At 46.0% G+C, this 25,989-nt stretch overlaps 1 protein-coding gene across 4 annotated transcripts in view; it reads right to left on the reverse strand.

The window, feature by feature from the left end:
- The window catches only part of Acat1 (Acetyl-CoA acetyltransferase 1), a 436,280-nt gene that overhangs the window by 403,586 nt on the left and 6,705 nt on the right, over window positions 1-25,989 (reverse strand). For 2 of the 4 annotated variants that reach the window (XM_089571767.1, XM_089571770.1), the window contains exons 2-13: window positions 20,656-20,712; window positions 19,553-19,670; window positions 18,661-18,756; window positions 17,738-17,838; window positions 16,253-16,345; window positions 14,100-14,150; window positions 13,801-13,902; window positions 10,397-10,544; window positions 6,975-7,088; window positions 5,531-5,595; window positions 2,426-2,583; window positions 1,075-1,191 (exon numbers count right to left, since the gene is read on the reverse strand). In XM_089571767.1, the coding sequence (XP_089427893.1) occupies window positions 1,075-1,191; window positions 2,426-2,583; window positions 5,531-5,595; window positions 6,975-7,088; window positions 10,397-10,544; window positions 13,801-13,902; window positions 14,100-14,150; window positions 16,253-16,345; window positions 17,738-17,838; window positions 18,661-18,756; window positions 19,553-19,670; window positions 20,656-20,712 (1,220 nt within the window). Of the gene's footprint in view, window positions 1-1,074; window positions 1,192-2,425; window positions 2,584-5,530; window positions 5,596-6,974; window positions 7,089-10,396; window positions 10,545-13,800; window positions 13,903-14,099; window positions 14,151-16,252; window positions 16,346-17,737; window positions 17,839-18,660; window positions 18,757-19,552; window positions 19,671-20,655; window positions 20,713-21,913; window positions 22,177-25,989 lie in introns of those variants that run through there. The other 2 variants (XM_089571768.1, XM_089571769.1) reach the window with 2 other exon arrangements.

Consider the following 25,989-nt stretch of genomic DNA (forward strand, 5'->3'; position numbering starts at 1 on the left):
CAAGCAACAGAAAATACGACCCATCATTAGAAGTGATTCAAATTTTCGGCGCCCTGATCTAACTGAACCAACTTCCCAACCAGCAAGTTCGAATTAGTGAGGTTTTATTGAACAAAAAAACAAACCATAAGCTTGAACATTGACAACCCTGCTACAATGAGTGTGAGGTCCCTGGAACCATCCCCACACAATAGGTGGGCCGTCTTCCTTCGCGAATGTGACTGCGAAGCGGAACCTTACTCACGGTAATACACTGTCTCTATGGGATGCGCATGATGGTGCTGCACAAGAGGCCGACAAATCTAGCAGGACCGATAATTAGCGCTATTTTGACCCTTCGCTTCTTTACACGTGCTCCTTTCGGACAGCACCATCAAGATACAAGTCCCAAACGCCCGCGCTTGATGTAATAACTCTGGTTGGTAAGAGTTGGAAGAGTTGGGAAGAGCTGGAGGTTGGAAAGAGAAATGAGGTGGGGCTGTGTTCTATCTTTCTCAGCACGCATCAAGAGAAGAGACCATATTCATGCCTGTGCATGCAACTTCCGTCACGTTGCATTCGCCTCTCCGCTCTTGCTCAACGGCTCAGCCCAGGTGGCATTGCCGAAGAACCAATAACTTTCATTGGGAAAGGAACTTTACACCTTCAATTCGATGTGCCGGGTGGGTTGCATTGAACACAGTTGGCCAAAAGCAATGCCATTATGCTAACGAATGCCACATCAGCCCGAAGGCACGATGCCAGAAAACGGCATCATAGACTAATGAAGGTAACCATTTCAGAATACTGCATTGAAAAAAAGTCTTGCAGTAAAAAAGGAACACAGAGCCACATAAAAAATCTGCTACACATTTATTTCAGAAGAAATTGCTTTACAAAAGCAATATATTAGAATCCCTATATTATCGAAGGTTGTACAGAGAATCTTTACACTGGCAATGTCATACGTAGTACGAAATGCGGCATTATAAAAGGAAATATGGTCCAGGCATATCTCGATACATCATTATGGCCCTAAAGGGCCTGTCGCTTCCTTCAGTCGGGGATCTGCCCCTCCAAAATGGGCAGACTTACAGCTTCTCAATGAGTATGGCAGAGGCCCCACCGCCACCATTGCAGATACCGGCCAAGCCATACTGCCCTGGCTTGAGGTGCAGCGCCATGCGCCCCGTTATCCGGGCTCCAGACATCCTGCACAGCAAAGGTTGGAAGCATGCACTGTCAACTACATGCTTTGAGGACAATGAAAACACTCGAAAAATCATATTGCCCCCACAAAATCATCCAACTGTAGCGTTCTGCACATTCTAAGTTTCTCGTGACAATCTCGCCATGTGTCGTGTACACAGACGATCGGCGGCAACTGCTATCATGAGCTCGGCCTACGATGGCTGTGTTGCCTTTGGCATGTCGCCGATGAATGCCCGAGTTGCGCCAAAGTCTAGACAGGAAAGCGAACCGACTGCTGCACCCGCATACAAAGGGCTTGAAATGGGAAGGCGAGGATAGCGAAACGGTAACAACTGACCAACGGCTGATAGGTGCTGACCTTTGTAATTAGGCCTAGCGACCAGAGCCAAAATCTGCATCGTAACCGGCTGTATGCACTGGCGGTTTACCTATAACGAGAGGCATATTGCCGTGCGTTCTGCCCCGGGGTACACTGACCTCGCTTTGAAATGGCCTGACAGTTTCTTCCGAACTTGCAGTCTCCGTAAGGCCATAAGCCTCCCACACGCTTCGAAGCTACCTCTTTCTGCATTCAGGATGAAAGACTCGGCAAAGGCGAGTTCCACGAACTGTGACTACCATTCAAGTTTGTGTGGTGGAAGACGTCCAAGAATGAATGCAGCTGCAGCGGTCAGTTGCAGTGTGTCCGAAATTTCAGGTGCTCTTATTACATTGGCTCTATGGGCCATGCCGCGAAAAAGCCTGAATAGTCATGCTTGTCCGAAAAATCAGGGGTCCGCATTTTCAGTCGCCAAGTGTATACGGTGCAGCCACATCTGGAAGTTGTCCACACAAGTGAATGCTGCTGTCCTGAAGACAGCCTTAGCAGCTAAGGCATGTGCATAGGGTCACAATACATAGTAAAATATTACAGACATCTAATTTTAGTTGTTTTTTCTTCTTCTCTGAAATTATGCATGCGGCATCATCATACATGGATCACTACATGCTATTCCCCTATGACGACTAAATATTTTTTTTTCCCTAACACTGCTTCAATTTGAACAACCTGAACGATTGCACTGCCAAGTAGCCCAAAGCACTTCGCACAAGCAATTTCTTTTAGTGATGGGCAAGTTTCGCATGAAGAGTTCTGTACTGTAACTTAGAACAATAAAGTATAAAGGTAAGACTTTCTGATAGAAGGCATTTTCATCAAAGGCTTCCACTGCAAGAGACAGACTCGCACACTCACCCGATGGGGTGTCCAAGGCTCACGGCACCTCCGTGAATGTTCACCTTGGAGGGGTCCAGCTTGAGGTGCTTGATGTTGCACAGCACCACAGAGCTGAAGGCTTCGTTGATTTCAAACATGGACACATCTTCCGCCTTTACACCAGCCTGCTTCAGAACCTGCAAGCAAACACTGTCCGTTGAGACCTGCACTCGTTTTCTCCCTCATTAATGCGAACTCAAAGGGGACAAAAAGTTTGAATGTTGCAGATTTAAAATTAAGTAGAGCTCTACAGCACATTGGAAGTACATTCAATACTGATGGGGTCAAAGAGAGTTTGTGTTAAGGGAGGACATGGCTTTTTGAAATGAAAGTTATCCCAAACAAATATTTTTTAAAATTACAATTTCAAATTCTACAGCAAATCTCCCTCTCCCTTTAATTCACCAGGTTTCCCAATTTGTGGCTCAGTATTTTGGCCACAGGACCAATTTATAACATCAATGTAAGATGAATTCCATGCAAAAACGTTTTTCTCAAAACAGCCACTTTTGATTTCATGCTAATTTGAGGCAGCAATAGACCTTATGCAAAATTGCTGCCATCTATCGGAGAAAAGAAGAACCAGCGGAAATCCGCCATGTTGGAGGATGACTGAAGCTCGTTCCGCCTCTGCTCTCTGGATTTAGGCGTGCCCTGCGTTAGCTTCCTTACTGCTGTGCTGGCTCGAAAATCTTGTTTCCTGTCACTTGAGCCTGTAAACATGACTGAATGGTCAGTCGACCTGTTTCTGCTGCCCAAGTTTCCAACTGACTTCGCATACACTTACTACGCGTCCAAAACACTTTCCGAACGCCACCGGGTACGGAGATACAAGTTTTTCACGGAGTCCTACGTCAGTTTGCCGACGCTGAACACCAAGAAATGTACGAAGCAAGTGTAATTTTCGTTTACGGCTAAAAATGTGCGCATTTCAGTCTAGTTTGAGTCAGTTTTTATTTGGTTGGATACTTTTTGCGAACGGGCATGCCGCTTGAATTGCTGCTGTTGTGGTAGCGTTTTCTGTGTGTTGCGTCGACACCGAAAACAAACGATAGTAAACTTCACGCTCATGGTGGCAGTGTCGAAGAAAGTAGCCTGTCAACATGCGACACGTTTCATTTTCCTTGAAAAGTTCATACAGCATTTGTTTGTTTGCCCTAGTGCTCTAGCGCCCAGAGCCCCTAGTTCGCCCTAGTGCCCTAGACAGAGAAAGAAAACACGTTATTATTATTACCGGGCACATAGACCCCTAGGTCCTCGCACGACCCCACTACACAACTGTTTACCATTCTTGGACTATCGCCGTTAAAAACACGTAGCCCGTGAATGCAGCAGTGTCTATGGCTTTACCACGACGAGCAAGCAGTTGTGCACTGAGATTTTTGGAGGATTATACATGCGTTATGCATTCCCGCTACTAGTTGGAACTATGGTACCGCTTGAGCGGCTTCCCTTACGGTCCTTTATTTTTTTTTACACAACACACGGTTTCGTGGAAAACGGTCGGTTAAGTGAAATCGCTACATGCAATCAAGCCGTCGCTCCACAAAATAGGCACCTTTCCCTGGTCTAACAGAAACGATTGACTGACTTGCAGTGCACAAACGTTCCGTGCCACGGGCACTTGATACTTGCTGGTGTTTCCGTCGAAACAAATATTCACACTTAAAACTAACGCGTGTAACCGCTGCGGCGGATAACGCTAGGAGCGACGGTTCTCACAAAGCGCGACCCGTACCACTGAACAGCTGATCAAGATTACTCTCTTGCGAGGCCGATAATCGCAGCATTTCACGGGCAATCGCAGGAGAAAAACAGGCATTGTGTGATATTTTCTTCGTGCCTACAAAGCTTATTTCTAATTTCATTTGCTACATAGCGATAACGAAATGCGTTTCGCGACGTCTCGACATGTAGGGACGGTACTGCAACATTTGTGTCGCCGATGTCGGGGATCGCAGTCCAAAAATAGAAATGCGCTCAAATCAAGTGCTCTTGCCTTTTTTCCCTGGGCGTCTTTGTGACCCCTTCCGAGTACAGCAAGGCACTAAGCAATATGTGGGCATACTGAGGACGGTGAAACTCGAGCGCGCGCGACGAGCGTGTACCATTACGTGCTGCGAATCCGGCGGCTATCCTCCAACATGGCGGATCGCGCGCGGCGACCGCTAGATGGCAGTGCATTTCGCATAAGGTCTATATCTTAGCCTTGAAGGCAGCTAGGACCGCAATTTTTATTGTGGCACGAAGCTAACAAGGCGAAGCACACAATGCTAGGAATGGATTTTGGAATTTATGCTTTAAAATTTTGCTATTATGCTCTAGACCAGACAGTAGGGTACCCACATCTGGAACAGTGAACTACAGCATCGCTATACTCCTAACATAGTATTCCTTATCCTTTCTGGTGTCTACCTATATGCTAATAGTACCAATTTCTGTAGTGTAGCTATTTTTTCCGTTTCTGAAGATTATGAGTAATTTATTTTTGTAACTAATTGGCATATTAAAAAAAAATTGAAACCAGTGGAAAAAAAAGGAATAACCGCAGAAAATTTCATCAGGTTTAGTCAAAAATAAAAAAAGTTGGTTTAAGAGCCATGTCCCCCCAAGAGTCCACTCCATATACCAGGGGGATAGTGTATCATTTTGACCGATGGACAAAATGGCATGTAACAGGTAAGTAACTGCACAACACCTCAAACTAGCATACAAACCCATGTAAGGGCCACACTTTATTTTCACAATTTCGACCGGGTGCAGCACTCGCAATTTTCCTTTATAAATTTTTCCAACTACATCAGAGCCCCGATGCCATTTACTAAAATGCTTGTCAATGTGGTCACGAAGAACTCTGCATCTGCTAAAACTAAACAAACACTAAAGCTGGCTGATCCCTTTATATCATCACAAGGCCATCATTTCACATTTTTTTTTTTGTGATATGCATGTGGGCACTTATCTCACAGAAGAAAGCTGCCCCCGAGTTGGGCTCTGACCCAACATAGATCACAAAAAACGAAGAGAAGTAGTGCGCGATCTCTAGACAACCCCTTCCCATCAAAAGCACACACGCAAACCCACCTTTGGCATCGCATAAGCTGGTGCAATGGAGAAGTGCACTGGTTCCACAGCTGCATCCCCGAAGCCTGTGAGAAAAAGTACGAGAGAAACTGATGTCGACACACTCTGTGCTCACGTGTGCTCAACATAGCAGCGAGTGCAAGGAAATGTGCCAGCTCCTTAGAACCCTCCCAGAGAGGTAGGTCTGGGAAGGTGTTTCACACTGGCAGAGTGGTTCCTTTGGCAACAGCCACGCAAGACCACAGGCACAGCGTGCACTGCAGAAAAACCAGGTGACGTTGCGGAAAGAAGAAAACTCTCTAAGGCCATCAAGACATCACTGAAAGGCAATATTAATAGCTAAGCTGCACCTCCACAAAGCAAAACATCTTAAACGGCTGACTGAAACTGATGGGATGAATTTTTTATGGAAAAAGGTATGTTTGTTCACACACGGTGGGGATCTTAGACCCATTTTCCAAGCATACTGTATAAACTCGTATAAGGGCTGCACTTTAAAAAAAAAATTCTGGTGTGAACATTAAAGTGCAGCCCACCATACACAAATTTAAAATGAACATATAACCTTATTTTTTTTTTTCTCAATTATCCACACCAAAACAGGGGTTGCGGCCCATACATGAGATTATACAGTATCACCCCAGATTAGTCGAGAACAAGGTCAGGAGAAAGCTCGTAACCACTGTTTCAATGCTGGGTACCCGGTTGCACTGGGGATCAAATCCCATAACTCTCGCATATGAGGCAGATGCTCAAACCACGTGATCAACACTCAAGTGATCAAAACTAATGTTGCACACTGCAGCTATAGCTGAACACTGCGACAACCAAATTCACAGGACAAGTTGATCAGTGTGGCTGAAGTGGAAACTAAGCATTAAATCAGCCAAGAACAGCAACAGATTGGATTAGACATTGATTAGCTCTTATTTACAGGAACTGATCAGTTTTGGCAGCTTTTGCTGTTTCAACATCAGTGCTGGCACACAATATTTTCAGCGGGACCCACAGCAGGGGTTCAATGGTGTTCAGCTACGGATCCTAAGACCACAAGATCGAATCCCATTTCTGTAAATGCAAAAAGACCTGTGTGGTGTGTGATGTCAGGGTACGTTAAAAGAGCTTCATAACCACTTCGTTCATAGACTAGAAACTTGTTCAGGAGTGCCTTGCTGGACTGTGGAATTACTGCAATTAGCTGATCATGTGGAATGAACAACACTGTTGTGTGGTAGAAACAGCGGCAATTTTTGTATCAGATTCAACTCCAGCGCTGTCAATCTGAGTCTGAACAAACTTTACCACAACCAAAAGAACAATTGTATGAAACATTCGACTACAATGATAACAGAAATATTCAGACCAGAACCGAACAGACCTCACATTATCAGTAACTTCCACAAGCCATGACTCACAACGGAGCAGTCAAAAAGAGCAGACTCACCGACAATGCGTGCGAGTGGCTTCACCCCTAGCCGGTCCGCTGCCTGACGGGTCATCAGGACACAGGCCGCAGCTCCATCGTTCAGGGTGCTAGCGTTTGCTGCAGTTATAGTGCCTACAAGAGGGACAAAAAGAAGGGAAGTCACTCACTGCAAGCATACGAAAACTAGACAGGTTAAACGCCCCCTGGTATGCAGCGAGCTTTATGACAGAATGAAACCCATGTGGCTGATTCACGTCACTGAATAGCAGGACGGCTAGGAAGCATGAAGTCTAGTCCTCAACCTTTGACCAAAACTACCGCAACAACTTACCCGCACATAATACAAGGTGTAATCTGGTGACAGCAAAAGAAAAAAAAAGGAAAAAATGTTTTCATCTCAGCACCACGACAGTGAGGAAAACTCATCCAAAGCATTGACCACATATGCTCATTTAACCCTTTCACTGCCACTCCCGAGATAACTCGGGCTACCACACATGCACACCCCCTGCCTCTCCCGAGTTAACTCGTTTTGACTTTTTAACTCACCCCCTGCCGCTCCCGATAATACTCGTGCAAAAAAGAACTATGCAAACATGTAGTGCCATCTATGGAGAGACTCCATAAATTCATAGATCTTGTAGGGTAAATTTTACACAACAGATGGCGAGCATGTTTCCACATCAGAGTCACTTCGTTTCGGTCTGCGCGCACAGCAGCCATGAGGCTATGTGCCACACTCGTCCGCGCTTTGACGGACGAAGAAATTCAAAATTGCTTGTGAATTCGGAGTCCAATGTTAATGAGAACGAGGAAGGAGCCCACCTAAGTGCCTTGTCGAGTGATGACAGCGATGAAGTCCCCCTGCCACCGAAAAATCCGCGTAAGAAGAGGAAATCCGACAGGCTAGATTGGTGCTGGAAGATTTGATTCATTACAACTAATATCTATAAGATTATCCTCAATAAACATGTCTACAAGTCCTGCAGAGCATTTTAGTGCGTTACTAGCAAAAAATTTCCAGGAAACTAACATGCAAAAAAATCCCGGCAGGGTGTGTGCAGATGTGAGTAAAAAAAACTTGGCAGTGAAAGGGTTAAGGGTAGCCCTCTCTTCTGCGGTTTTGACAGCGTGCGGCCCTTACACAGGACCATCATTTTTCAGACTACAGCGCAGCCCTGATTACACATTCCTTTATGCTGCAATATACATTTCAAGAGCAGCTCACACTCGCCCCAACACTTGTGGGAGCCACGCGGTCCTTCAAAACATGTAAACCGATGTGCCACTTCCTAAGCAAGCACGGGATGGCAGTGCAAGGTGTGCGAGCTCCGGCATATGCGTGTTTCCCCAAGTAGCGTCCTCGCAGTCTAAGCTTTTGCAATTGTCCTCATTAGGTGTACCATCCTCGAACAGAATTTTTCCATAGGAACTGTTCCTAGGCACCCCTCAGTGCATTCGATCCTCAGCCCACTTCCACTGCTTGGACTGTGACTAGACTTTCCAGACCCATTCTTCATTAGTTTCAAGCAACTTGAATAACTATTACCCAGAAATGCAAATCACAGTTGCCAACTGCATCCCTCAATGTGCAAATTCACTACAGTAAAACCACGTTCATTCAGACTTCAGGGGAGTCGAAAAAAAAAACGTTTGAATTATCCGAATGTCGAGCTATCAAGTGGCCTCTCAAAACTGCTAAAAACCGTTTGCACGAAAGCGAAATTTATTTGGTAGGAACCTGGGAAATCGGTCCCCTTTTAAAAAGAAAACTATGCAACAACAGCAACTGCTTACACATCCGTCAAATGCTTTGATTCCGATGTGCTATTGGGATTGGCGAAAGCAGAAAAACTGCACAACGCTAAGGGGGGACACTGCTCAAAAGAGTGAACGTTTGAACCGCTGGCTCAATTTCATTGAAATCTGAAGGGGTAGATTATATCACTCCTGGGACCACCTCTGCCAAATTCCGTCATTCTAGAATAAGCATGAAGAGCGTTATGCAACCTATGTGACAAGAATGACTATGCTTGCTTAGGAAAAACTATCGTGCAGAAAAGAAAGGAAATTTCAGTTTTTTTTTGTGCTACATGGCCTCAGGAATGTCCAGAGCACACAACTGTGGGATTACTTTGCTTAGTTTTGCTATATTTTAAAGGAAAGCTACCATATAAAGAATGACATTGGTTTTTAATTACCACCATTACCTTTAGAACTCGTTTTTTAGTATGAAAGAAAGGAAAAACTAGACAAACTAAGCACACAGGTGTGTTCCTCACAAAATTTCGCTCCAGAAAGCCCACTACAATGCTAATATTATCAAGTAAAAGCGGAACGACAGTGCTCCTAATTTGACAGTTTACCCAAACAGAAATTGAGAAAAATGGGGCTCAAAGATTGAAAATCGCCTCACTTTATTTCTGAAGCTCCAATGTTCAAGAAAACCCCCAGCTGCATATGTTGGTCCTTCTTCAACTCTACGCTGCTCAGCAGTGTGTGTTCCGCAAGAAATGCTCAGCTAGGTCGAAGACCCTTTTCAGAACCCCTGGTGAACTGCAGAACAGCCAGTGCTGCAGCTGTCTCTACAGTTCTGAGAGGCAAACTGTCTTTGGGCATCTCTTCCACACCAATGAGTTGAATGACTCACTGGCATTCTGCGTCTGCATTCTTGGGCAGCGTGCTAGTAGCTCAGAGCTCGCTAGCCTGGTACTATAGAGGGGCACGAGCTCTTTAGCAATACCCCTGCTGAATGCTGGGTGGGCTTGCCTGCGGCAAGGCTTAGTGCCTGTTGTAATGGCACCAGGAGTCCTCTCCATGTGGGCAGGCAAAATGTAGCGGCTTGTCATTAGTGGAATACGAATGCAAGAGGCTGGCCATAACACCTTTCTGCATCCTTTTCACGTCGGGGGCGTTCTCCTTCAATGCAGATGCATAGTATGCTGTCAGTTTCTTAGCGACCATCTTTGTGATCTTTCCTTTGCCCCCCAGGCCTTCCTTCAGCTTTTCTATGCCCGCAAAGACACGTTTGGCGACATGAGTCACACAATCTTCTTTGATGATGTCCTTATAAAGACACAGCTTAACGACATGCAAAAAAGCTTTACTATCTCCATCGCTTAGCACTGTCACATATTGCATGCAGCTCTATGGACCTGCTGAGTATAAATGCCAGCAGCCTCCACCTCCATGGCATTCGAAAAGCCCGAAAAGTTTCTTTGGCAGAGTGCCTTGTGTTCCTCGGCCCATTCCTCATGACTTTCATCACCAGGCCTGGGTCCCAAGCTGCACGCATGACAGTAATTGCTCTGGGCCGAAAAAGTCGAGAACGAGGCCAGAGTCCACCCGATCACAGCACCAAGCCCAAAGTGGGACGTGCGACCTCACTTGTGCCAGGTTCCGTTGATTGGTACGAAGTAAAGATACACGAAGCTCCTCACCGCCTTCCTTGAGGAACACAGTTGGCACGGTGCCGAACTTCTCAAAGTTGGCCCTCTTGTACTCCTCGTCCTCAGCCACCACAACATCGGGCTTGCCCCGCTTGCCCGGGATTGTGACTGGAACAATTTCCTTGGCAAAAATGCCCTCCTGCACACATGCAAGCAAAGCAATGTTTCAGCCATGCCTTGCGACTGCAAACTCACCGCACAGCTACCAAGGTCAAGTGCGCCTAAGTACAGTGAAAGTGGGATGGGATCGAGGACACTAAATGCTTTGACATAACAGCTAATGTTTCACCCCTTACGCGCTGCTGCCATTCTGAATCTAACAATCAGCCCGACTATGTCAGCACAGAGGGAGGGAAACTCACAATCTCATCAGTCCTGCCCTGTTCCAGCTGCAGCTACCCACCCCTCTAAATTTCTTAAGGGGGGACACTGGTCTTGAAAAGAAAATTTTATTAATTTAGTCATAGTTATGAAATTTTCAGGGCACATGCATTTTTGTGCGCTGATTCTAGATATGTCATTTAATTTCATGTAAAACAATTCCTTGAGCACTTACGCACATTTTATGCAAGTATTTTGCGGAGAGTTTTGAAGAAAATTTGCTGCAGGAAACTCGCTGAAATGTACAGTCGCCGACTGATTTTTCGGACTCCACAAAAATTCGGACATGCTCGATTATTCAGACTGCTTCGTGGCACCGCCACTCTCCCCATAGACCGTAATGTATAACAACTGCCGAAAGTTCGGACATCTTGCAGCCTCTCGTTTGATTTTTCGGACACTCCTCGAGCCAACTCGACCGGCAGCACTTGCCGCACCGACGCGCGGTTCACTTCGCTCAACGCCATTTTTGTTTTGAACTGAGCCTCCTTGCTGCCCCGCGAGGTGGCGCTACTGCAAATTCCCGCTCATCATCATCGTTTCCGCGTGGTTCGGTAGCGCGCCGCATGGTGGCGCGCCACACCAGTTCCGGCCGCAGCTTAGTAAGCCATCTCAAGGCAATCCAGGAGCCGCTTTGTTTGTTTATCCGGCAGCAAGCCCTCGAGAGCGCCGTGGTAGCACGCAGCACTGGAGATGCGATATTAGCCTAGGGCGGCTTACAGCCGGCGTTTTGTCATCGAAAGGGGTCTGTTGAACCCCGAGTAGCAGTATCAAGACGTTTCGTTGAAGCGCGCATGAGCATTGACTTATGCAACGCCAGGCCGGCGGCAGCAAGCCCGCGAGAGCGCCGTGGTAGCACGCAGCGGTGCAGATGCGATGAAGCCCGAGTCCCGACGGCTCTCGAAACGATGTGGGGGAGGAGGCAAGTAGAGGAGGTGGTGAAAGAAGGACCGGAGAAGAGGAGGAGGAGAGGCGGCGTTGGGCGAGGCCGGTTCACATACAAGCGATTGAGCGGCGCGTCGCTGCGAAAGTTTTCCAACTTGTTGAAACCTCGCCGCTCGTCGCAGCGACGACTCAGAACAGGTTTTTCCATCGCGGCGGCAGGATTCGCTACCATATTCGCTTGCATATGCAACGCCAGCCCGGGATCAGCCACTGCATGTAAATAAACGATTTCTTTCTCTTTTTTTTTCTGAATTTGTTTTTTTGGACACCTGTTTATTCGGACATTTCCGCGGTCCCCGTGAGGTCCGAATAAACGGTCGGCGACTGTATACCATTGCGTTCTCTTGACACCAAGGAATACAATAAGGGTAAAATTATCATCCTGGCTCTCATAGAACATGACTAATAGGGTGCTAAAGGTGCCACTCCAGAAACAGGAATACACACTTTCCTTCTCATTTCCGAAGCGACAACTTCAAAGCTCCATAAATTAAGTTCTATGATAGGCAGGAAGACAATTTCACCCTTATTGTATTCCTTGGTGTCAAGAGAACCCAATGGCATGCATTTCAGCAAGTTTCCTGCAGCAAATTTTCTTCAAGGCTCTCCGCAAAATACTTGCATAAAAAGTGCATAAGTGCTCAAGGAATTGTTTTACATGAAATTAAATGACATATTTAGAATCAGCACAGAAAAATACATATTCCCTGAAGATTTCATAACTGTGACTGCATTAATAAAAATTTTTTTTCAAGACCAGTATCCCCCCTTATACCGTATTTACTCGCGTAATAGGCGCACCCCTAGTTAGGGCGCGAAAAATCAGATTTTTTTTATTTCCGCGCATAATAGGCGCACCCCGAACTTGGCACTGTGATCAATACTGCATTTACACGATTGCAAGACGACGCCTCGCCACCCCTCGCTTCCCAATCTTTATTTTAACAAAGTTTTTGCTGAACTGACTACTAGTCCCTACTAGTGCTGCTGCCGTCGCAGCTACTGCGGACCCACAGCACGTAGAACGACATCGCGTAGAACAGCCGCACACAGTTTTCAGGGATGCTTACTTTAAACGTCTGTTTGGAAAGCTTCATCTCCAGCCGGAAACGTTCCCGACTTAGGCCCACGAAAACCTCGGCGCTATGAAAATTTAGGGACGCCGCAGTCGCAACTGCCGCGCTTCTCGGCCACGTCGTATTTTCCAACCTGCCGCACGCTTGCCATGTTCGAGAGCAAACTCCCAGCCGTGTAGCTGTTAAGGTGCTTGCCCGTCGAGCTAAAACAGCAACGCTCCGCGGCAAAGCCATAAACCACGATAACTATCACGCTACCGCAAATCCCGGCACTTGACTGCAACAGCAACAACAACAAAAAAAAAAACGAGCTGGAGATGCTGATGGCGATAGAGATAGCGAAAGCTCGCGGCGGAGGAAAACGATGATGATGATGATGAGCTTGGCCTTGGGCGCTCTCCGTGGACGGCGTCTGGAAGCTCCTGTGCACGTGTGTGGCCTCCGCGATCAAGCGCCCGTTGCGCGCAGCCGGAGCCGATCGCGGAGGCCTCGGCGCGTGCATTCCAAAGGCTATTCCCGCGTGTGTCGTGGAAAGTTTCGGTGCGGCCCTTACACGGATCTTTTTTTTTTTTAACATTTTCTTCGCGAAAACGGGGTGCGGCCCGTACACGAGTGCGTTTACGCGGCGTGTTCAATTTTGTGAGTCGAAAAATTTCCGGAAATTTTACCCCGCGTAATAGGCGCACCCCGAACTTTGAGCCGGATTTTCAGGAAAAAAAGTGCGCCTATTATGCGAGTAAATACGGTATATCATCCACCATTTGCTGCGCTTGCCTTCCCTTGGAACCAGCCCACCTTGTTACACTAAGAGACCACTTATCTTGCCCTCGCATTACATGCACTGCCCATACCCGATTCGTCTTCTCGATCTCAGCTAGAATACCAACTAGCATTTGTTCCCTAGCCCACTCACATCTCTTCCCGCCCCTTTCCCTCTCATGGTCAGTAACTGCGCCAGACAGATGCGTTCTCATTACGCAACCTCGAAATTACCTTGGCAGCCGCTTCGCTCTTCTTGTAGCTGTCTATGGCGAAGTTGTCCTGGTCTTGCCGCGATACCTCGTACTTCTTGGCAGTCTGCTCTGCGCAAGCTCCCTGAAATTGCAAGGTGCAGAAATCTCTGTACAGGCAACTCAAGGACGACCGCTGCAGCGTTGAAAACAACGGGGGAGCCAGGTCAGATACTATCTAGCAAAGGCTTCGTGCTCATGCTGGAATCACAGCCCAGTTTATACATCACACCAAGGCAGGCAGTTAGAACTGGTCTGAAAGACGAAAGAACTGTTACGTACCATGTGAAGCTTGTTGTAGGCATCAGTCAGGCCATCATACACTATGCCATCCTGAAATAAAAAAAAAAACTAATTAGTACAGCACTCCTTAAGATGAAGTTTGAGCAAAGCTTCATTTTGTGATACACTGAGCCATAAAATTTGGGACGATACTTGAGGGGAGACCCTAGTCGTCAACCAAACTTTATTTCTGACTTAGATTAAATTCTCTTGTCTACCATACTTTCACACCTTAAAAACAAATATGCAACTAATTTTTCTTCATTCCTCATGGATTTCAAAGATTTTGAATTATATTGTGACTTACTGTGCTAAATTCCGCTTCAATACTCGGAAATATACTCTTTGGATGCTCAGAAAAATATTCCGCTTCGATACTCGAAACACTGGAATATTTGCGCAACTCTAGAAACGATAACAGCAACAATGAGAAAATCCCAGCTACTTTCATTCCTTCCATCACTGGGCTAGATACTTTGCAGCAAAGCTATTTTTGCACTTAGGGCAATCCAAGAGTAGGCCCCTCCACAGATTAAGGGCAAATGACACGCATCTGTCGTTCGGTTTTAGTAGGGCACAGCAGATGACGCTGCTGGCCCTGTGGATAGCCCGAACCTGTGTTCATTTGCCAGGGCTCAATTACTACCAGGTTCTACAACAAAGAACCTGGAGTACTCAACATGCCCTGGGTTTGGTTTTGCAGTTACACTCAACGAGAACAAACACTTCTGACCAGCAGATTTTTCTTCACAATGTGACATATGAAATTCCCAGCTGCAGTCATGGACCCAATATGCGAAAATGCCGATACGGAGGTCAACAGCACCAGCATAAAGTGCTGACCAGCCTTCAGAAGAAGTGTCAATAAATGCCTTGCATCTCATCCTCGAGCAACGTCTTGCCAAAGTTCAGTGGTTTTGGACTACACGTTTTCTTCTGGATCACACACACATTTGACCCCAGAATTTTTTAAAAGCGCATATCGACGAGGCTCTACTGTTCAGCCCGAAGTATTATGGCCGTACGTGGAGCATCACTGGAGCTTTCAATGAACTGTGTAGCTCAGCAGGAGTGCACTGATCGTGCTTACACTCATGATTGGTCGGTTTATGGGGTTTAACGTCCCAAAGCGACTAAGGCTATGAGAGACGCCGTAGTGAAGGGCTCCGGAAATTTCGACCACCTGGGGTTCTTTAACGTGCACTGACATCGCACAGTACACGGGCCTCTAGAATTTCTCCTCCAAAGAAATTCCAGCCGCTGCGGCCGGGATCGAACCCGCGTGCTTGCACTCATGAGTCAAGAGACGGCACAGACCATTGTTTGCTCTCTTCAAGCGATCGGGAAGACAGTTAGCCTGTGCCAAGAGGGTACCGCGTCCTGATCACAGAGGGTGACTGTCGCCAATAAAGCAAGAATAGAGCACACAGCGAAATGCTAAATCGGGTGGTGATGGTGACCCCTGCAAGTAAATTGTGAGCGCTGACACAGGTCTTTCTTTGTCCGTCGCTCTCAGAGGCTACACAACACCGCCAGTCTGTTGAAAATAGCGATGTGTCCCTTTCGGTAAGGACGCTGAGGATTGGTTTGGTTTATGGTGTTTAACGTCCCAAAGCGACTAAGGCTATGAGAGACGCCGTAGTGGAGGGCTCCGGAAATTTCGACCACCTGGGGTTCTTTAACGTGCACTGACATCGCACAGTACACGGGCCTCTAGAATTTCTCCTCCAAAGAAATTCAACCGCCACGGCCGGGATCGAACCCACGTCTTTCGGGTCAGCAGCCGAGCACCATAACCACTGAGCCACCGTGGCGGCAGGACACTGAGGAGTTTGAATCAACCGGAGGTAAGATACCCAAATACAATTTTTTCTGGGATAAACGAGCCTTTTGCTGCCAGACAAACATCAACACATAGCCAGGAAACGTGATGGAATCGGTTGTTACCAAGAACAATAAATTGATGGAGTTGCCCTCAGTGGCCAGCAGCTATGCATGGAGATACGCTGAACGTTCGCTAAGTGGCCTGGTCACTTCCGACAAAGACCACACTCCACAAACTGCTTCCAGAACCTAACTGCACATCTCACTGGACGAACACCCTTCTAAACAAACACCAGTACGCCAAAATGCCTCGACTTGCATGCACTCACCTGTAAGTGGACCCCTCCATATGGAGTTTCTCCCCGGGCCATATAATACGGAACGTTGGACATGCTCTCCATGCCTCCAGCAACCATGATCTCCTGAAAGAAGAAATGAAAAAGACATCCAAGGAGTCAATGCATGAGCGGACTCCTCCATATATTTAGGTTTACTGACGAGCATATGTCGTTCGGTTTTAGTAGGGCAGAGCAGATGACACTGCAGGCCCTGTGGATAGCCCGAACCTGTGTTTATTTGCCAGGGCTTAATTACCGCCAGGTTCTACAACAAAGAACCTAGAGTACTCAACATGTCCTGGGTGCCGTTTCTCAGTTACACTCAACGAGAACAAACACTTCCCCCGGCAGACTTTGTTCTTTAAAATATGGGATCTTAAATACCCAGCCACAACGGAGAACTTGTGATCGACCTGCTTTAGCAAAAAAAAAAAAAAAAGTTAGCTTGAAGCACAACTGAGTTTCATCAAAGCCATAACCAGAGCCTTAAAACCTGTGTAACCAGGTCTGAGAGCCAGCATTGTCAACCTTTTTAGTAGGGCTGTGTGAATACAGTCGACGAGCATTTTTTTGACTCTCTAGGGACAGTCAAAACATCCAAAAAAATCAAATTTCACCAAAAATGTCAGACTTATGCCAATATACGGGGGGAAGGGGTCAGTAGTTGCACGCACACTCTGTGTACATAGACAACCGGTGGTAACCGTTTTCACGAGTTTGGCGTACAATGGTTGTATGGTTGAATCCGATCGTACAAATGTCAAGGGGTCACAAAATATGTGTATCATCCAAAAATGAACAAAATTCATATGCAGAATTTACACGGACTTTTCGGCTGGCAGGGTTTACTTACGCTGCCGCCACTCATTACATGCGGTGCGCACAAGAATTCACACCTAGGAATCCCTAAGACGAACTTCTCCAGAATTCAACTCCGACACTTTAAACTACTGTATTTACTCGCACAATAGGGGCACTCTCATATTAGGCGCACTCGCACATCCCCAGTTTGGTCGCAAAAAATCATTTTTTTTTATTTCCACGCATAATAGGCGCACTCCGAACTTGGCACTGTGATCAATACTGTATTTACATGATTCACGCAAGCAGATTAGCGTATTCACATGGTTCACGCAAGTGGATTAGTATTCACCTGGGCCCAATTTTTTTGCTGTGCTCTATTAATGTGAAAACCTGGTTAATTCCAATGTTTTTCGCAGTCTCAATGACTATGAATCATTGAGGTTTTACTGCATCCCTCTAGGTGCAAGCAACAAAACCAAGGATATCCCTTAGAAGCAAATCTCAAAACAAAAACGCACATTTCTATTTGCCCAAGACTAACGCTCCTCAAACGCGAAGTGCATTTCACTTTCTTCCAGCCACTCACATACGGAGGAGTTCAAAACAGCTTGTGCGCACTGGAATCAGCTCAAACATAACAGTCCACATTCTGGTAACATGAGGCCACTTTACCTGGGAGCCACACATGAGGCTCTGGGCTGCCAGAATGATGGCCTTCATGCCCGATGCGCAGACCTTGTTTATCGCCGTGCATGGTGTGGACTCGGAGAGACCTGCGACAAAGGCAACATTACAGACCGTGAGAACAGGAACAAAAAACCCAAACTGCCAAGTTCACAAGAGCCAATAAGCATTGCAATAAGCGCGGCATAAGAACTGTACCTGCAGGAAATACACAATTACATACACTGCTATGATAGCTCACATGCTGTTTCTACACGCGAATGTTCATAAACAATGTGAAGTTCCCAAACTGTACGCAAAAACAAACATTAGGATTCTAAATTTCTTCCCTAGGTACCTGCCACCTTTGAATCAAAGCCAAAATGCATCCTAGATGATCAGAAAAATGTAACAATGCAACCGCAATGCGTCTTGCGCAGCATCACAAGTTCCAACATCAATGCTCCAGTTGAGCAAACTGTAGTTCGGCATTAGTAGGGCACAGCAAACTGCAGCATCACTGACCCTGTGGATGGCCGAACCAGATTTTCTCTGCCAGGGTTTAATTACCACTAGGCTGGATGGAGCCAAGCCTAGGGTACTCAACATACCCTGGGTAGCAAGAGAAACCCAAACACCTACAACCCTACCACATATCCTAGTACATCCTTTGAAAACACTGCCTCCGGATATTTATGCTTTGAACCTCAACACATCCATTTTTCATGTAATGAATCGTTCTGGAACCCAGTCTTATGCCAGTTTTGTGCCTAGAATTTGTAATGCCACAGAGGACTTGCATGAATAAACTAATACAATCTGGCTTGACAGTACTTGTCTTTAGCTTTCGTTACCGACTCTCTGACTGCATGTTCTGCCACGACAACGGCTGTGTGCACGGAAGACTGTCTTTGACAGAAAAAAATACTTGCCTGCTCCCAAGGCAGCCTGCCTTGCTGGTGCCTGGCCGCCACCAGCAGAGACCACATTGCCCATGAACACTTCCTGAACATCTTCACTCTTGATCCCTGCAGCAAGCGACAAAAGACAAGGGAGACATCCGTGAACTACAAACAAACAATAAATTGTGTGCTACACTGCCCTCAGGCATAAAAGCAAGGGCTGACAGCAACGCTCACACCAAAGGCAAGATACTTTCCATTGGGGAAGAAGTGCATATAACGGCAACATGGTTGGTTTGGTTTTGTGGGGTTTAATGTCCCAAAGCGACTAAGGCTATGAGAGACGCCGTAGTGGAGGGCTCCGGAAATTTCGACCACCTGGGGTTCTTTAACGTGCACTGACATCGCACAGTACACGGGCCTCTAGAATTTCTCCTCCGAAGAAATTCAACCGCCGCGGCCGGGATCGAACCTGCGTCTTTCGGGTCAGCAGCCAAGCACATAACCACTGAGCCACTGCGGCGGCAACATGCATTAAAAGCACACGGCTCACATTACTGCATACAAGTAGCCATGAAACAGGACAGCTTAAAGGGCAGTTGCCAGATCAGATACTATCTAGCAAAGGCATTGCGCACACTGTAGTGTTCACAGCCTCCCATGTATGCATCACTTCCGGCAACCACACTAGCGCATAAAATAAAGGAGCCTTCAGCACCAACTCATCAATGACAGAAAAATGCACCAAGCTTGGAGTACCCAGTATGTAGACTGCATATCTGCAGCCTTGCCACTCAAGCAGCTATGACAAAATGTCAGAAAACAGCAAGAAGCTCGAAAAGCAACAAAGCTATGTCCAACTTATTTAGTAGCCGCATCCAAACGCTGCAGCGAAGTACCCTACAAATAGTGAAGTGCTCACCTGCTCTCTCAATAGCCCCTTTGATTGCTATGGAGCCGAGTCTTGTGGCTGGCACAGATCCTAGAGAGCTCCGGAATGAACCAATTGGTGTCCTTGCGAACGAGGCTATAACCACTTCCTGGAATTAACAAGCAAGACATCTTGGCAGTTTCCATTCAGAAGGTGTTCGGCTAACAGTCTAAGAACCAGTGCAACAGCCATAAGCAACAGCAACACTAAGCTCATGAATATTCACATCTTGTGGCCCTGGCACAAGTGCTGGATAATTTTGTACCTAAGTAAACAATTTTTCAGATTCACATTTGCAATAAAGTAATATTACATTTTCAAATGCAAACTCAGAACGCCCTGCCCATTCCAATATTGAGATCGATGAAACGATTACATCAATTTTTACGTGTCAAAGCAGGAACACAGACTATCCAACACGCTGTAGTTGTGGGTTTTGGATCATTTTTGACTGCTTCGGTTTTTTGATTCAGGAACAAAACTAATAGCACAACGCATTTTCGTTTTGCTGACATCGAAATTTGGCAGCTGAGATAAGATTGAACCTACTGAACCTGTGAACTAATATTGTGCAGCCTACATAGCTCTAAACAGCCACAAGCGCTTGATGCATTTATAAACAATATTAACTACTCTATCACCCTCGCCTACAAAAAGAAGTGGAATTGACAACTTTTACACCACCTGAAACGACTCTCTCAGAGGAGAAATTTATGGCGGGTGGGAAACAATGAGCTATGATCAGGTCGGCCTCTATCTTCTAAATGAAACTGTCTTAATCTCAAATCATGGATGTTCGTAAAATACACCCTTACAAGAACGCGCATGAATGACTTCTGGCCGACCCATTCCCTAACCACCACTGCACTGAAGTAAGTGCATCAGGCTGCACTTCTATAACACTGTGCAATATAAACATACTGCAACAGGCGTAGGCGCGTGCACCCAAACTATGAAAACCCAAACCATGAGTTCATGAAATTGGTCATCTGCAAGCTCACCCATCAAGCAGAGGCTCATGCTTCTCGAGATATGACAACTCTAGGGCTTCAAATATGCTGCCTTTGAAGGAATGAGAACTTGAATGCACTTACATTTAAAGTGTTTGCATTGCCGTTGCAGTACATCCTATGTAACAGAACAGTGGCGAGCTGAAAAGAGCAAGAGAGGAGAGCAGTGAGTTCAATTCTTCAAGTGCGTGCAACACTGCACATTTTAAGCTAAACAAACACAAATAGGTTTAATGAGGCTGAAGGGCTGCAATTAGAAACCAAAGCAAAGTTACAATGAAAATACAAAAACTGCGTCTATGTGTACCTCATGCTGCATGGAAAAGCAATGGGGCCTCTTAAAAAGTAGCGCCATTAACAAGCTCTGCAAATGTGCAGAGGTATTAACTTTTTAATGCATGCAAAATATGCAAGCCAGCAAGAGAAAAAGGTCCCAGAAGGGCAATTTAGGAGCTCCTAAAAATGTTCCCAACTCTTGCCCTGACTGCCAGAGTGGAAAACTGTGGTCTCAACAATTGCATAACTATACACCTAAAATGTCTGAAGACCTACTCTTTGGACTGCTGCAAGCAGCTGCACAAAACATCCCAGTATGAGGAACATGGTGGGGAGCAGATTATGGAGAGGTCCACATCAATTTGCCCCTTGAATAACACTTCAACACTAAAAGCAGGCAACTTTATTCTTATCCATTAAACCAGATCTCTTTTACATTTCACCCACAGGTTGGTTAACAGCTATGCCCATATCAGTAAGCAGACACTCTGCAGTATGAATAATGTTGTTCGGCTTTGGTAGAGCCAAGCAACTGGTGCCATCGCTGGCTCTTTGGAACACCGAACACTTCGATTTTGCCAGGGATTAATCAGCTCCAAGCCAAACAGATGTAGGCTTGGCGCGATGCTTTTCAACGCCCTGGCTTATTAAATACGAAGATTAGCTTGGAAACGCAGAAATGTGCCACGCACAAATTTCTGCTCGTGCACACGACACACGCTGCAACGCGGACAGTGAGGTGAAACATGTTCTCGACCCCCGGATGAATGAGAATATCATATAATAGCACGAAGCCAAAATAAATCTGCTTTACAAAGCGAAGTTGAAAATCGAAAAACCGTTAGAACGATGCCACAAGGAATCGACAACCGAACTCGGCCACTAGCTACCACGTGGAAGAGGAATGAGCATTTGCATAGTCAAATAACTCCAAATTTCTCCCGCGCTCTTATCCGGCCACATTACTATTAATGCGGGTATGAACCCACGCGATAGCAAGAAAAAACTAGCGACAAACGTTCAACCAAGGACGAAAAATCGTTGCCAAAGTTGCCGGCGAACTTACCACGTGGTGTGCCCAACCGCGGCTTAACAAATGGCGACACCGAAGTTACGCGACATTTGCAATTTAGCCTAGCGCCTCCCATCGAGCGCGACACGTCGTTTCCCATTTCGTTACAATTCATAAGAACGGCGAGAACAAAGCAAACACTGATATCGCGAGACACAACTGCCCGCAGTCCCCGCATGGCGCGACAGAGGAGTGTGGCAGACGCGGACAGCGACAAAGCCCGCGCAACTTGTCTTGTATTGGCTATTGGCTTCTTTTCGGGCTTTGGATTCGTTGCGAAGTTGCCAGACTGCGCACCAGAACTCGCTAAACAAGACCTCACACGGACCTCACGCGAACAAAGAAAAAAAAAAAACGCAGGAAAGAACAAATTCGGGCGCACACGGCGTGAATGTTGGAGCACGCTATATCTAACCGATGTTTGTTTCTATTAGGCGCTGACTTGGCACCTGCGGCTTGAAACAACGCGCAGCTGGCTGGACGCCCCTCGGTACTGTCCCATATTTCAAAGCCTCCATAAATCAAATAAGCAAAAAAACAAAAATAGGTTATCTGTAACGCGAAGTAAAGGAAAACCGTTACCAGCGACAACAGAATAATTATAAGTGACTAACTCTGTGACAGCATATATGCATATATCTCTACACGCGGCGACAGGAGAGTTTGCATCGGGCGTGCGTTCTAGTACTGCCTGTCATGGGCAGGCCGGATCGGTACGCAGCTAAAGTTTCAGTTTTACAGTACCGCATTCATTAAATCCCGTGGCACTCAGATTACGTAACGCTCTGTGACGAGACAGGGTTGCAAGTCAGTCATAGACTGCAGGCAACACATCTAAACAGTCTGGATCCCATCCCCACCCATAACTTTGGAAATCTTTTACAAAGAATGCAGCAATCTTGCATTTATTTACAACAGGAAAACATGTTTTCTGTTACTTCAGTCAAGAAGTAACCCATGAAAGAGAAGGTAAAATGCCAATTTTGCACGTTGCTCTAGTAGCGTGCTATGATGCAAAGTAATTTTTATTCCGTTTACTGGACTGTTTGGTACACACGAGTATTTTTTCGTTCGCGCATGTCCCCATTTCGTTCCGTCAATTAGCTGCAAGAGTATCTTTGTGCACTAGATTGATTGACTGAACGAATACGTTTATTCTGGATTTTGGTTAAGATGTCTGGTTGGTTCCTTTGCCAGGGAATCCACCGCCATCGGCTGATGTCCTGGCCCTGCACACCAGCCATAGCTGGACGGCGCTGCCTCCCAGTCCTCTGTCTATAGGGTTTTTAATCCAGCCTAGTAGTGGATTTTTCTGCCACTCCTATACCATAATGTAAAGAGAGGCCATCCTTCCACAGGATATGCAGTGTGAGTTAATGTCTTCTGGGTACCAAAAGGTAGGGGTTGAACTTTTCGGTTTTTATTTTTTGAAAACATGGCGGACATTTCGGTGCCTCTTTCAGAACGTGTCTTTTTTTTTTTTTGGGGGGGGGGGGGATGAATGAATTACTGACTTTTTTCGGGGATTTAATGCGGCAATCCTGAGTTGTGAAAAGTTGCATACAGTCTGTATTGGTGTTTTCGTCAACATAAACAGGTTATTTACCAGAAATTAAGCTACAAATAGTAGTACTTGGAACTGTGCTTGTAGAAGGAATTGCGACTGTCATTCAAAAAGTGACGAAGTTAATGAAATGAGAAAGCAGAGAGGCAAAAACGCAAGTGGAAGTTTACTTCTAAGAACTAGGTTGACATGTTATCATTGGGTTGTCCCGTTGGGTTGAGCGAGAAGACGGGATACTGTGTGGTCTCCGTGTTGGGGCAGCGACAGAACTGCCACCAAATCGCTGCCAGAAAACAATACTTTTTGCGACGCTCATGCACGGTTTCGTGTTAGCGTTCTACATAAAGTGCGCTATAGTCACCACGCCTATAATGACTGTACACATGCGGCCCCCTCATGTAATGTCTCACATCGAGGTCTTTGAGGTATAAATAAATAAATTAAAAAAACCCACTTAACTGCCTAACTGCTTTAAGCAGGTAATGACAGTGATAAAACAATGCTTAGCTAGCTGGAGGCGAGGAGGTGGTCCTTCCCTGTCTCCAGAGGCATCGAAGCTACTGGAGCAATATTTCAAATCACACTACTGCACTGCTTATCTAACAGAAGCACCGTCACATCCCATGTCCAACTTCTCTACTTAGTTCATTTCCAATTCTGACCAAGTGTAACTGTTACACAACAGCCAGCCAGCTATGCCTTACATGCCAAGAATAGTGACCTTTTTTGGTTAAAACCAAATTTCAGAAACTGAATATTCATTTTTTTCTTCTGTTTAAATCGAAAAGTCCAACCCCCTCCATATAGGCTAGTCCAGCTGATCTTAGCCATGTGTTTGACAGTAGGTGTCTTAATGTTGTTTCTTGTTCCCTGGTGAGGGAAGGGTCCATTGCAACATATCTTCTTATACTTAACAGGTGCTGCTGGAGATTGTCTCTGTATCCTATAAGTGGAACCAGTGTGGTATCCTCAGAGCGGGAGGGTAAGGGATGTGGCAGAAGTTCCTTCATTCCCTTCGTCTAAGAAGTGTCCTGAAGTCAGTCCATGTGATGGTCGGAAGTGTGTCTGTATCTTGCTCAGTCTTCCAAAGCCTGTATCTTGCTGGTGGGCTAGGCAACATTATTTTTCTTTCTTTTTTCTCTGCCCACACTAATATATGTATCTTGCCTAGGCGTCCTCTCCTATAGTTTCTGCATTTCTTGCTTCTTGTGCTTGCATGGCATCTTGAGTATTTGATGACAGATGCACTTAGGAGTTTAGCCTCTCGGTCAGTGCAGGCCAGAGTCATGACCTCTTCGATGGATTCAGCTGCATCTATATGTATTGTGTCTTCTTGGGTACCCCATGCTTTTCGTATAGCTTTTGCTCTGGCCAATCTTCTGCTGCTGGAAAACTCTGGGTGTATGTTCCAAGGGATCGAACGGACTGAGGTGGTCTATAAGATTATTGGGTGTAGGCTGACACTTCATGTGGAGGAGTTTGCAAGTACTAGACGGCTGTTTTTGACTTATTGGGCAATCTGGAGATCTGGCCCCTAATGATAGCGTCTAGGGTGCTGTGAACTCCAATTTCCTTAGCTTAGTGGTGCTGGAGTTGGCTAGGAGGCCTGATGATTTCTTGACCACTGTCCGTACGACTGTGTTTACCTTTTCCTTGTCGCCCTTCTTTTAGCTTAGCTCTTTCCCTACCATGGGGAAAATTACCATTTTCTGAAGGTTTCAGTACAGTTTTTTTTCTGTAAAACTGTTGCATTCAATATTGATTGCAATACCCAAAAACAGAGCTGAATAAAGGTGCTTCGTATTAATTTACGTTTAAACAACAAATTCTATGTTGCCACAAAAAAACTTTTTTGCTAAAAACAAGATTTGAGAAAAAAAATTCAACAAAACTTGCAAAAACACGCTTGTATTTTAAAAAAAAATGTTAAAAATTTTATGAAATATGCAAAATGTTGGTTACTCTATTGGCCACTCTCTGCGAAAAAAAATCATTTCTATCTTGAATAGTATTGTTGCTACAAAACAATGACTGGAAACCCTATAGTTGTACATCGGAGTGCGGCCGCCTGTGTTTCAGGCTGGTTTCCATCATCACTGATGTGAAAACTGAACCATCTTCAGCACCTTGCAATATTTTCAGGCTCGTTGTTGCACAGGACGTCGATTAAATCACTCGCAGACGAAACGCAGTCCTGAGATTTGCTATGTCTTAGAGCGCGTGCAACGCATGCAGAGGCTGCCAAGCGACTTTGATGGTACCGCATCTTCGGAGTGCGTTAAAAAAATGCCGTTTTGTAGGGGCAAAAAAAACTATATCGCAAACAAAACTTCAGTTCTTTGGCTACAAGCCAGATGCGCATCGTGCCTGTAAGCAAAGCGAAAGGCTCTGAAGTCGAGCGGCGAAGGCGTCATCTGCGGGCAACATGGCGGGCAATGAGCGCAGGTCCGCGTCTTCATTTCTTCGCAGCGCGTTAGAAAGTGCCCCCTCGCGGGACAAAAGAAAA

This window comes from Amblyomma mixtum, chromosome 2 (assembly GCF_055824585.1).
Source record: "Amblyomma mixtum isolate Tamu chromosome 2, ASM5582458v1, whole genome shotgun sequence".
Taxonomy (NCBI): Eukaryota; Metazoa; Arthropoda; class Arachnida; order Ixodida; family Ixodidae; genus Amblyomma; species Amblyomma mixtum.